Source organism: Tachyglossus aculeatus, chromosome 13 (genome assembly GCF_015852505.1).
Source record: "Tachyglossus aculeatus isolate mTacAcu1 chromosome 13, mTacAcu1.pri, whole genome shotgun sequence".
Lineage (NCBI taxonomy): Eukaryota > Metazoa > Chordata > Mammalia > Monotremata > Tachyglossidae > Tachyglossus > Tachyglossus aculeatus.
In genome coordinates, this window is record NC_052078.1 from 7,074,520 (window position 1) to 7,087,968 (window position 13,449).

General features: G+C 36.8%; 1 protein-coding gene across 1 annotated transcript in view; it reads right to left on the minus strand.

The window, feature by feature from the left end:
- Positions 1-498: 498 nt before the first annotated feature.
- CNPY1 (canopy FGF signaling regulator 1) overlaps positions 499-13,449 on the minus strand; it is a 46,917-nt gene continuing 33,966 nt past the window's right edge. The window contains exons 3-5 of the mRNA XM_038755965.1: positions 6,958-7,161; positions 5,006-5,102; positions 499-1,195 (exon numbers count right to left, since the gene is read on the minus strand). Coding sequence (XP_038611893.1) covers positions 1,155-1,195; positions 5,006-5,102; positions 6,958-7,161 — 342 coding nt within the window. The 3' untranslated portion in view covers positions 499-1,154. The remainder of the gene's footprint in view (positions 1,196-5,005; positions 5,103-6,957; positions 7,162-13,449) is intronic.

Here is a 13,449-nt window from a genome sequence, read left to right on the forward strand (position 1 = left end):
CTAAACTTCAGAATACATCTTGGATGAATCACCCAGTTACAAGTGACATACATATATGTTTTCTAAATATTTATGACTCTAAGGTTTCTTGTGACACAGGCACAAATATTTCCACCTTCTACCCTTTCGGGCATATTATAAATTCATTCCACCCACAGAACTCTCATGGACATTAATGAGAGTTCCTCCATTAAAATGGGTATAGAATAAGCCCTGACATTTTTAATAATTAAAATCAAATCCCATTGAGTAGAAATTTTACAGAAATGGAAAAAGTCCAATAATTAGATTATCATTACATCTTTGAATTGAGTATTGTCAAAATCAGTCTTCTTTAAAAAATGAAGAAAGTCATATTTAGTAATAAATTATTTAATAAATGATGAAAGCTAAAAATATACTTCTTATGCAGGATATGCTGAGGCGTCAATAAAGACAATGCATGTTAAGAGTACCCCGTAAATAATCTAAATAAGGAAACAATTTCCTATACAGTTTGAATATCAGTTTTATTAAAACTTAACAATGGAAATCAAAATGTGACTAACATATACGTTTCTTTAACTTCTTCTTTGTTCAACTTTTTGAAGGATAAAGAGTTACTTGAGGCATCCTTTACGATGGTCAGGATAAACACTTTTGACCCCATCATTCCTAAGCCAGATGCCATGTCTGAAAAGATTAATAAGCTAATTGTTAGCAATATTTCTTTACACGCTTTGCCAATCAAGTACATGAGAATTAAATTCTTATTACTTTGAAAAACAAGACCAATTTGCTAACAAAATATTTACCCAGAGTATATTAATTCATGTTTTGCTAATCAGAAGTCTCATTTTTTCCCGCAAGAAAACAGTGTATGTTCTTACTAGTTACCAATTTGAACACTTTATAAATACTGCTATGTTAGCTACAGAAAGTACAAGGGGTAAAGAATCTGTTATTGAATTGATGCCACCAGAACATGCAGATTTTCATTCAAAAACTAAGTCTGAGGATCTCAATACATTAAATCTATAATTAGTTTATGCCCATATCAGATATAAACACAGATTCTTCTAGCGCCGAAAGGTAAGGACACAGGCAGGATATAAAAAAGACTTCTTTGGGGATTGCCACTTTACTTCCCTCTGAAACTAGTAAGTTAGTTCCCACTAAAGCTCTGCATGGGTAGTAGAAGAAACTCCACATAGATCTGAAAAAAAGAAAAGAAGAGTTAAATGCCATATCAGCTAAGTAGTTTTATCTTGGCAATGCACATCTTTTAGCAACCTAATTTAAAAGAGCTGCAATGAGATGCTTTGATAACTTTAAAACCCATAACGATCCAATTTTAAACTAGACTTGCCGTTTGAGGGAATCATCAGTGACCAATGGAAGATAGGATGCGGACACAATAGTTCTGCATCATAGCCACTCTTAGATGCTTGGAGAGTACATTAATCTGCTAATGAGTTTGCATTAACCAACTTCTATTGTCTGGGCTCTTTATGGACATACAATTCTGATGTTATTCTCCAGATGTTGAAAGTTCAGGCAAATATGGGGGAAGACTAAGATAGGAAAATACTGCACACTTTTTTAATTAAAAATGATCAGAGCATGCATTTCTGGATATTGGGTGTCACATTTTGTAGATTATCTCTATGTGAAATAATCTCTTTGGTCATTTGGGTATTTCTTTGGTGATGATATCCCACTAGGCTAGATTATTAGGTGTCTCAATTCTTTCTGCAGAGAGGAGATTAATAGGAAGTGAATTTTATTCTGAAATGTATATAAAATTTATGCTATTGTCAAGCCAGTTGATATGAGACTATTTATGTCCTGGGTTGGGGACTCGTATCCTGCCTCAGGATGGTATAACTCTACTTATTACAATGACACCATATTTGGATTTGAATTAGAAACCATCACCCTGACTCTGCCTCATCATTGATTAACGTGGAAATGAAACTTCTGGCCACCAGCAATGATCTTACCTTACCTTCACTAAATATTCTAACAATGACTTAGGCCAATCTGGTAAACTCATTCTTGGTTGACGTTGGTTAGAAAAAAAGCTATTGTGTCAGAAATGACCACCAACTCCCGATACTTGGACTTTCACACAATTTTCAGATGAATTTTAGGATTTTGGTCCGTCAGTTGAAAGGGTGGTAGCAGCCTTTTACATGGGAGATCAAAGTCTAGTTTTGGAAGAAACCTGATCGATTACAGTATAGGAACTCTAGAACACTTGACTGATATTCTTCACTCATTAAAAAGATGACAACATTTATGGAATTTGGCACAAAAATGGTATAGCTACACAAAACACTGGCACCCTAAATTTTAAATGAGGTTTGTTTTCTCATTAGCATTAATGAGAGAGTTGCTGGTGAATGTTTCAGTGTTTGTAAAGGGTGCTCAGATCTTCGGATATATGTTATTAAAATCCAAGTGAAGTAGATAATATTGTTTTAGCTCAAGCAAGGAGTCAAAATGGAGGCTTTTATGAAGTTTTTCTTTTGATTCTTTTTAAGGTTGAATCAGTAGCATTCGGTCTGCTATTTTCCCTAATTAGCCTGAATAGAGGCAGTATCTTTTCATTTCAAACACACAAATAAACATGCATATGTGCTTGAACAAAAATTACTACCTCGATCACCTAGTTTGCACTGGGAGAACAGGTACAAGTAAAAAAATGATTCTCATATTTATAATTACTTTACAAAGATGTGGATTTGTTTCCAGGCAACATTCTGGATGCAGCTAGGACAATCTCCGAGTAGTGACCCAAATTGCCCAGATATTTTGAAAGAACTTCACAGTCTATTAGCTATCACTTTCTGCTTCAGCTGTCATTTGTACTCATAGGTATTGAGACTTTTCTTTTGTTAATGCTTTTCTTTGTGTGCTTTTTCTGGGAATCATTTTTAGATGTAAGCAAATTCATTTCTTTAAATTTCCTCCTGTGACTGATTAGCTTAAATCATCTCAAAAGGAGTCTTCATTCGGGGCTGATCCCTCTTTGGCTGTAATTTATTCCCTCTCAATTTTAACCAGCAAGGTTAATGCATATGAACCATGTGCTATATGCATCTTCAAATGTTCTTATAAAAATGTGTATATATACTGGGGGCTTTATTTCTGTAGGAGGCCAGAGTGCTGCCTTTTTGACTAATTGTCTCTCCCCTAACAGTCTAACTTCCACTTGGTCTAAATAGACAAGGACAATCTACTCTTCAGTGGAATTCATATTTTGTATCCACTGTTATTAAGGAACACCTGCTTCCAGATCATCTGTTCTGTATGTTCAGAAAGGTATCAATATGCTTTTACAGTTTATCGAACCATCAATTTGTCCAGTTGAGTTTACGAGTTCTATTGTAGTGGACAATGTTGGAAATATGTGAAAGAAAATTGTTTGGTGGTTCAGTTTAACACCAATACATGCAATTTAAAAGGAGATTAGGAATATTGACAAAAATCTGGAAAGAGTTTTTGTTACCCAGTTTGATGTCTTATTGCTATATAAAATTTATGAAACATTTTTCGAGTCCTGGATCTTAAATGCAGGTAAAGTAAAATATTTCCACCAGTCCTGGATAATTATAGTAACCACTAATATAAAGGAAAATAATGCGGATAAAAAATACACTTGTTATTCCTTGTAAAGTTTAAAGCCTTCTCCCATCATAAAATAAGTGAGCTGGTCGGAAAATTCAAACTCTCCAAAGAGATGGCCACATGGGGGGCAGGGGGGCATGTCTGTAGTACTATCCACAGAGGCCACGTTAGTGAGAGGACAGAGTTTCTTCTAAGATAAGCAAAGCATGTCACAGAATAATAATAACTGCATCATTATTTAGCGCTCATGATGTGTCAAGCACTGCACAAAAATTAGCTATCCTTAGGAGGAGATGGGATGTAGGAAAGTTATTTATGCTGATCTCTTCAGTTTTCTCTTTACTTGGCCCAAATAAGTCACAAACCGCCTGCATACTCCAGAACACTTGACTAATATTGCCAGAATGTTCGGATTTAGAAAAAAAAATTAGATAGCCTATCTTTGTGATACAAGGGAAATATGAAGTGTTTGAGTTGATGGAAATTTCCAGTTGTTTGGTAAATATAGCTTCCTGTTTTGGAAGGGAATTTAAGGAAATGAACCAAACTTTTGGACACCTCTCCTCTCTATTATCACAAGCGCACTATACGATACAACCATACTGTACGATACTGCTGCTGGTTGCAAATAGATATTATATAAACTGTTCTTCAAACCATAAATGTCTCTATATATACTCTATTAAAAGTTCATTAACCCTTAAAAATGAATCAACAAGAAAATGCCTACATGTAAATGTTCTTATGACAATTTTAAAGGGCAAGAAATTGATGAACCAAAGAAACCTATTAAGTGAAACTCAAACCAATCAGTGAGTTAAATGTATGAGTTTTCCATATTGCAAACCAAATTTGGTGACCTTCTTTTCTTTTCTAAGTAATTTTAACACACCTAAATTTCAAGGGCTGCTCTTACCTTAAAAATATGCATATATAGGTAGAAGGAAGCCTGTTTCCTTAAATATATGAATAGAAACCCACTTCTAAAAACTCTTAAGTGTCTTAATAAATTGTTAATGTTCACATCTCACTTAGCAATCAATCACGACTGGGGCCAAAAGAATGGGAGACTCCTTTCATTATTCAGATTGGGGAACTCTGTTTCTAAAAGAGAAAAAAAGAGGTGGTGTCTATCTAGTGCCGAAAGAGATGGGCTGAGTGATATTTAGATTGGTGAAATTAAAGATCGGAATGTGCTGCAAAGAATTAAAACAGGCTGAGGTGATAAAACCCTCTGAAACTCTATTTTTTAACTCCACGTGGTGACATTTCTGACTCAGCTTCAGAACAGTCCTCCCAAGCAGTTTGTTGCATCAAAGCAGTAGACTAGGTTTGGAAAAAAAAAAGCTGAAATGCTGCACAGAGAGAGCACATGTTACATCAGACACACTACCTGATTTTTCACTGCACAGCTTGTCAGCTAGATAGACTGCCTCTTGGGCGATAAGTGCGTATATTTCATCTTCATACTCTTCTATTATAGTTTCACACTGTAGAAATGAAATAAAACACACGTGTATACACATGCACACACGTAGAGTTTCTTGCTAAGGGAACCTAAAAAAATTCTCATTAGCTAGAACTATAAAATCATATTACCGTGACAGTCTCAGTTTTGCATTTGCAGTTTCATAGATTATCATGATGGAATAACGTTCTTCGGAGAGTGCTAATTGCTTAATTTTCTTCCAACTTTAACTCTACACTTGATCAGGTTGGAGGGCAGAGTTGGGGGAGAGGGTTCAGTTTGAGATTTGGGGTTGTTTTGGTGGATATTTTGTTTTGTTTGTGTTTTTTTTTTGAAAAGTCCAAGAGAGATGGAGAGATGACACTTTTTGGTTAAAACAGTGTTTTAAAGTAACAATAATGCATTTTTAAGGGCTAGATGGCATCTTCACATTAGACAGAATAATCCATTTTTTGGTATGACAAATAATGCCCACTATGTGGAAACAATTGTCTTCTTTGCAAAACACCTTCAATTTCACTGAGATAATAGGTTTGACAGCTACTTAGGAAAGTTTCTTTTCACACCATTAAAAACAACAATAAACTAGACCCATTGTACAATGCTGAATAAAAAATGAAATCTGACGTATTAGAGAGGAGGTCAGTTTTTTGGGCATTCTAAATTCTAGATACCCTAAAATCAATGTAAAATATAGATCTGAATGACAGATTTGTGGGCTTTCCGCATCTTTACAGGATCCAAACTGTAACCCAGAAAGTTTACGGCAGATCTCTTTACATGTTTTCTTCATGTAAAGTCCCACAGAGGTAATGCATTGATATTTTTAGTAGAAGGAAAATTAAATCATGCCAAATATTCATTCTGTAAAAATGTGAAAGAGAACACTTGGCAATTTAAATTCATGCCTCACAATGAACTAGTATTTGCTTTACTTTTTAATACTGAGATATTACTACCTTTCCCTTCGAATAAAAATACCATTTTCTTCCATAGCCTAATGCCCTCCCTTCAGGGTTTCTACTCGTCTGGCAGCTTTACCCAGGAGTGAATAAACAAGCATTTAAAACAGGCTTCACCACCACTTGGCTTGTCCAATAGTCTGAGGGACAGAAAAACATACTGCATGTGTTTGCAATATATTCCATTTCCATGGCCTTTCAATAAACCATGGAGATTGACACTCATGTAAAATAAACATTATTTGAAGAAGAAATTGGCATTAAGCCAACCATGGAACCTACGCATTTAACTTAGTTTTATGCCAGGATGTTCCAATGAAATCAAGAGCAATGCCTTCCTCCTCTGTAAGGCCTCAGGAAAGGACGACACTCCCTCTCCCTCCCACCCACCCCCAATCTATAAATATTTGAAAACTCCATTGGTCTTAATTTTGATTTTAACTTAGCAACCACAGCCCTGATCTCTTGCATGAAAATCTGTGAAGGGACATCCTTAGAAAACAGTTGCTCGGAATTACTTGTGAAAAAAAAAATATTCTTAAACTATGTCAGTGTGGGGAAGGTTTAGATGCAAAAAGAGTACTTAACCCAGTGGAATTTGTGGTTAACTCTTTCAGTTCAAATACCACTTACTATTATTTAAGAACCATTTAAGGGCCACTATTGATCTTAGAAAGTATTCTGCAAAGTGCATTGTTAACCAACAGGTAAAATATCAAAATCAAATTTCAAATTCATCAGAAAAGCACAGAAGGACATTTAAATATATTGTTTAACCAATTGCACATTTCTGTTTTGTGCTTAAATGAATTCACTATTTCCTCCAGCTGTTAGGTGCCTCAACTCTAAAAGAGCAAGCATGGTCCAACATGTTTTCATTGAAAGCATTAACTATTTGCTAAAATGACAGCTTACCGCAAATTTCAAAGGTTTGTATGCATCAGAATAAAAATAAAATCTTTTAAATTCTTCGTATATTTTATCCCCTTTCCTGGGGGCAAATCTCTTGAATGATTTCTCCTTAGTTTGGGGGTCCTCTTCAAGTTTGTAGTCATTCATTCTTTTACATACGTCTTCCAGAACTTCTGTTAAGAATGCCTCTGACTTGGCTAAGGAAATCTAGAGGAGGGTTAAAAAAAATAAAAAGGAAAAAATTGATGTGACTGCAGACACCTCAGAGGATCCACATATGGTTAACAAACCTCCACGATCTCCACTGTCCAGCACATATCCCTCTCTTAATTTAAATAGCTCTTCACACAAATAACATCACATACATCATTTAAAAGATTAGCTGCATTTGACATAAACTCCGCAGATGTCTGAATGAGCCCCGGAAAAAAAACCCCAAAACCCCCCTCCCCACCCCTACAATTCTTGAATTCAGCTCTAGATTCCTAGCCCGCCCCCCTCAATGCCCCCCAAGCTGTCATTTTTCAAAGATGAACAAACATTCAGAAGCCAGTGACACCCTGCCGGTTGTTCTGCATTTACACGAACACGAGAGATTTCTTGTTCCAGGCCCTCGTGTTCCTTAGCAGGAGCCGAATTCAAGGAACAAGCTGGGGAAGGTCTTTGGCTTTGAGTTGGTCTGTCTCGTTGCTGTGCGTCAACTCGGATGCAGCTGTTTGGAGCTTCCCAAGGGTTTTGCGGAGAAAAACAACAGCTCCCCAAATTTCACTTCTCCCAGGTTCTACTATTTCAGCTTTATTTGAGAGCAGCTGGTCCGGGTCTTTGTCCAGTCCTTCTACCTCAGAATTAAGTAAAAACTCAGCAGAAACATTTAGACGCTACCTACATGCTTAGTGAGGGGCTCAACAGCTAGTGTTCCCGGGGGGTCAAAGAGCATCCCTCGCCCTTGGTAACGGGGACAAAAAACTTATCTCCCGTCTAGACAGGTCAAGGTGCAAGATGCTCCTCTCCCTGTTGCTTCTTCCGGAAAGGGGCGTGAACTGGAGCCAAGTGCACAGTAAACAACGGGGCTGCATCCTTAGGCCTTTGGAAGATTTTTTTTCTCTCCACCCTCTGCTGATCAAAGTAGGAAGTTTTCATGACAACCACAGTCAAAGGGGCTGAATCACAAATGAACTCGATTTCTGCAATGTTGATATATCCAGTCTCTATTGTCTCTTTTCAGACACAGTATGAACCCTTCCGGTCTCAATGATTACATTACAGAAGCACTTTCACATGTGGGCTTCATTGACACAAAGGGTTTCCTTGCTCCACCACCATCTGGCCACAAATCAGATAAATAAAGGCTCGAGAATTAAAATTAAAGCCCAGGTTTCTCTTTTTTGAAGCTAGGTTCTATAATGAAACATCCCCTCCCCCATTCTGACTTCTGAATGTGGGGAATCTGCTTTTCTGCTGTTTCATTTAAAAAGGGGGGGGGGGGGCAGAAAAGGGGGCAAAGAGCAAACACCACAGGCTTATTCAACCCAACCCCCCACGACCCCAAAAAGAAATCAATTTGAGACTTTAGTCTAAAAATATTTTTTTCTCTCCCTATATCTATGTGTGTGCATATATGTATATATACACATATATATGTAAATTTATTTTACAGCGATGCCATTGGTACAAGCCAGAGTATGCCATGCAAATGGATTATTTTACTGGATTCATGCTTAGATAAAGCTAATGTGAGTCAGCCAACAAAGAAAATTAATGCCACAATGTAGGAAAAAACAGCTTAAACATTTCTGAATGGTGCATTGCAACCACGAGTGAAATTTCAGACTTGAGTTGAGGAAAAATAAAAACACGGAAAACATAGACTACATGTGACTCATGAAACCTTTTGAACATTTTCAAACAAAAAAACCACGATGGATTTACAAATAAATGAGAAAAGCTGACTTACTAAAACATTTTACAAGAGCAAAGGATTAAATTTGATGTGTTCATCACTAAATGTAAGGTTCAAAAATGGAGCTAAATGCTTGAATTACATCTAACCAAAACAATACTACAGAAGAGGAATTTTTACAATAGATTCATGAATATTAAGTATATTTCCTTCTGCAGAGAAAAATGTCTGCAGCACTTTCTGGAAGTGAGTATTTATTTTTATGCTCTGAAGAACAGATTCCACCTTTTTTTTTTTTTACAAATTCAACTGCTATTCAAGCAGCCTCACCCTCATTCTCTCTCTCTCTCTCTCTCTCTCTCTCTCTCTCTCACCCTCTCACCAATCAGAAAAGCTAACACAGTAGCTTAGCTTGAGTATACAGAGTGACATCATATGAGTGGCAAGTATAAGACCATTGAGAGATCGCTTAGAAACTTAAACGCCACTGCGTATCAGAACACTACCAACATACTGAAAATGTTACAAGATAGAAAGGACACTCTTGAAAACAATTTCTAAAATAAACAAACTCAGATTCCTTCTTTTGTGGAAAAGCAGCCAATTTCTGCACAGAGACATACTGTTGAAAACACATGGAAGGCTTTTAAAATTCACTTTTGCAAATTATTTTTCATTCCGCGAATCTTTATATTTAGCAAGTCAAAAAAAGCCTTCCACCTTAGTGGGCACTTTTCCAAAATTTTTTTAAAAACTTCCAGGCACATCTTTAAACATAATATCAGATTGTCTGTAATTAGCATAATGTCATCAATGGACTCAACTACCCATTATTCTGGACCAATGTGAATTTTAGAATTTGGGGGGAAATGCGGGGTAAGGGGAGAGGATTCAGGACATTTTAGTTAGCAGTTTAGGATAAGAATGCATTCTTGGAAGAGCTCAGACAAGTATAAGAAATATTCTTTTCCTTAAAGAATGACACGGATGCCCAATATTCAGTAAAAAAAAGAGAGGAAAATAGAGAACGTGACCTCCCGATAACTTCATTTTTTGTTTCATTTACTACGAGATACAAAGATCAATCCCCACCAACTGGCTTTGACTTGCTGCCTTTCAACTCTCTGGATACTGAATATTTATATAGAAAAATAAATATGTTTAGCATTTAAACAAGTACATTTTTTAAACTATCATCGATAAAATTAAACAAGGCTCAAGGAAGAGTTGAGCCCTTTCTTTCAGAAGTGTTTTGAGCGCAGTGAGTGTAAGAGAGCAATAAGTATTGGGACAAGTGGCATAAAACTAGTCTTTCTTTCTACACTGTGAAGATTTTGAATAGTACTTGTCAATAAAGCAACTCCTTTTGTAATCTTACCGGAGACATGGGCCTCCACCCTTAAAAGGCCGTCTCAGTGATACTAACCTCATTAAAATATGAATGAAGAAGGCAGCCATCATTGTAATGGGAGAAAGCCATTTTACCCAGCACACAATTTTTTAAAGTCAATTGTATATACACATATACTTTCACATCAATACACAGATCTCTATAACCTACACCGTGAACATAAAATGATCACCTAGTTAATTTCAAGTCAACTATGGAGCACATAGATGAGTGGAGACCTGAACAATTCAAACTTTTCAAATAATGCAATACCTTTGGATCATTCTTAACATGTAATTGGAATACATTTTACATTTCAGAGATGGTCCATTGGTCACTTTCACAAATATTTCATGCTGGGTCATAGTTAGAGCCCTCAATTCTTTAATACTTTCTGGGGCATTTGGGCTGTAATTTTAGCCCTTAGAAAACTGCAACCAGGAAATTTATTAGGGACACTACGACAGCACTTTAATAACAGTCAATTACAGGGGGCATCCCATGTTTGTTCATTACTATGTCTCTGTTAATCTTGTAGTAAATTTCTTGCTTGATAGCAATCACAATCAGCCAGGAATACAATTATGTTAGACTGTGCAATAAGGGTAAACGGCCATTGCTGGGTATCTGCCTTTTCCAAGGCTAGGCTGCCAGTGTCGAATAGATTTCCACTCTCTTTTATGGCTATGTTGCTGTGTCCTTCAGATAGGTATGTAGCCACTACTTAGCATATGCAGTTACTAGTAATTGATTTGAAATTGTTGCAGAGATTTCCTTTATAACACTTTTGGTTAACGCAAGCGATTTTAATTGCATTACGGAAAATGGTTCGGGTAGTTTAATCACTAACTTTTCATCCATAAAAATGTTCAAATCATTTCTGATAGTAGTTAAAAGTTAATATTTAGAAGTGGAAATTCAAACCTCCTTTGCTCTAGGCTACAACAGGGGAAGCATGAATTCAAAAACCTCTCACAAGGCTGATGAGATATATAATTAGCTATTATGTTAATTGACTCCACTATGAGTTTGTTGTATGAGATTTCTTCATATAATATGCAAATAGAATCTAAGATTTAGTTTTATTAGACAATATCATTAAAAGTGTTCTAAAGGGGTGAACTGAAATGAGGACTAATAAAGGTCTGGAAATTTCAGCTTGCTGAGTAACTAAAAAATAGGAGTCCACCTGGGCTTAATCAGTGAGAGAGACTTTTGGTAGCATATGTTTAGACAACAAAGCCAGACTGCATAAAACCAACAAGAATTTAAACTGCCAATTTCCTTCACCAATGAGTCTACCTTAAAGGAAGTGGGGTTTGGGTTAGAAAATAAATTCTTGGGCAAAATTTTGAGTTCAATAAGTAATCCAAACAGTATATAACCCAAAGTAACTCAGAGTGTATAAACAAGCCCTCTCCAGACAGCATTCACACATAACAACAAAACTATAGCAATTGTGAGTGTCTCTATATTCACCAGTTCAGGTAAAATGTTTCTGAAATAGTTCAGTTTTAGTGGGAAAGTGTTAGCAGCAAAATAACACTAGGTCTTGCTTTGGAAGGATTTCAAGAGGATCGTACCTCTTTGAGGACTGCCCCAAATGTAACCACTAGAATAAATAAATTACAGGCATATTCTCATTCCCAAGCTTTTTCCAGCTCTAGTGACCAACCAAACTGATTAAAACAACGAGTGAGGTAAACTATCTTTACAATATCAGCAGTTGGGGTGGTTTTACTTTATTTGATTACTTCCTGTTTGGGGGAAAAAACTGGGATTTTTTTTAGTGCAAAAATGGCACTGTCATTTGCTTTCCCATTAGAAACCATTCTCACATTCTTGGGGGACAAAACCTGCATGCGCTCAGAATGAAGGTCCAGTTGACTGCATAGAATGGAGCTAACCTGAATGTCCAGGAAATGTGAACAGTGTTTGACACATAGTGTGTGCTTAACAAATCCCATAAAATAAATAAATAAATGAGTCATTGTTAAAGAGATCTGGGCCCAATTTAAAAATTGTTTTCTTGGCTGTTTAGCCCTCTACTTGGCAGGTACCTAGAACAGAGTTTGAGTTTGTTATTTTTGGATAACTGGGTAGCTCTAGAAAAACCTTTATGGTCAGTGGATAAATTGGGTAGGAACAAAGCCCTCAGCAACCATAAAGATTGCACAACCTTCATTATTTTGTAAGGCTCAGCTAACAAATACTTTCTTGTTAGTTCCCTAGATAACGGCAGTCTTTTCTTATTCTGAATAGAATTTCAATATAGAACCTAGGGTAAGGCAATACATGCTGCAAACACTCAACCAACATCAGCAATAAATGTCTATATATACATTCTCATGTTACGTGAACTATTGCCTCTTCTTAGAACCAATACTTCTTGATCCTTTGCCATCAAAGAACGTTTAGCTACTCCCAACCTCTGCTTCAGCCACTGAAGGGGGCCACTGGCTTGTTACCTGCCTTGGTCCTTGCTATGATGCTAAAACAGCCAACTCTACCAATCCCCTTCCAGTCAATCAATCAACCAAAGCTATTTTTTGAGGATCGAATGAGTGCTGGGCACTGTACCAAGTGCTCATGAAACTGCAACAGTAGCAGCAAAATACATATTTCTTGCCCCTGTGGCACTTACAATTTAATGGGGGAGCCAGAGAGATGGCATTATTTACTGACAGTGAAAGCCAGAAAACAAAATGATGGTATTTGTTAAGCGCTTACTATGTGCAAAGCACTGTTCTAAGCACTGGGGAGGTTACAAGGTCGTCCCACGGGAGGCTCACAGTTTTAATCCCCATTTTACAGATGAGGTAACTGAGGCCCAGAGAAGTTAAGTGACTTGCCCAAAGTCACACAGCTGACAGTTGGTGGAACCAGAATTTGAACCCATGACCTCTGACTCCAAAGCCCGTGCTCTTTCCACTGAGCCATGCTGCTTCTCCTGGCTCAGTGGAAGACCTAGGATTAAGCAGGAAAAGTGCAGACACATTAGGACAAAATAGCTGAAGACACATGAGGATGCAAGATGAATAGATCTGTAAAATATATATAATAAATAAAAGCTCTAAAAGAAAGGGTTAAAACCAGCCTTCTTTGAGATACTGTTGGCATCCCTAGAAACGCCATCTGTACAAGTGGCAAATGGTGGATTTCCTATGAAGAAATTAAGGAGAGGGTGACAAATATATTGAATTAT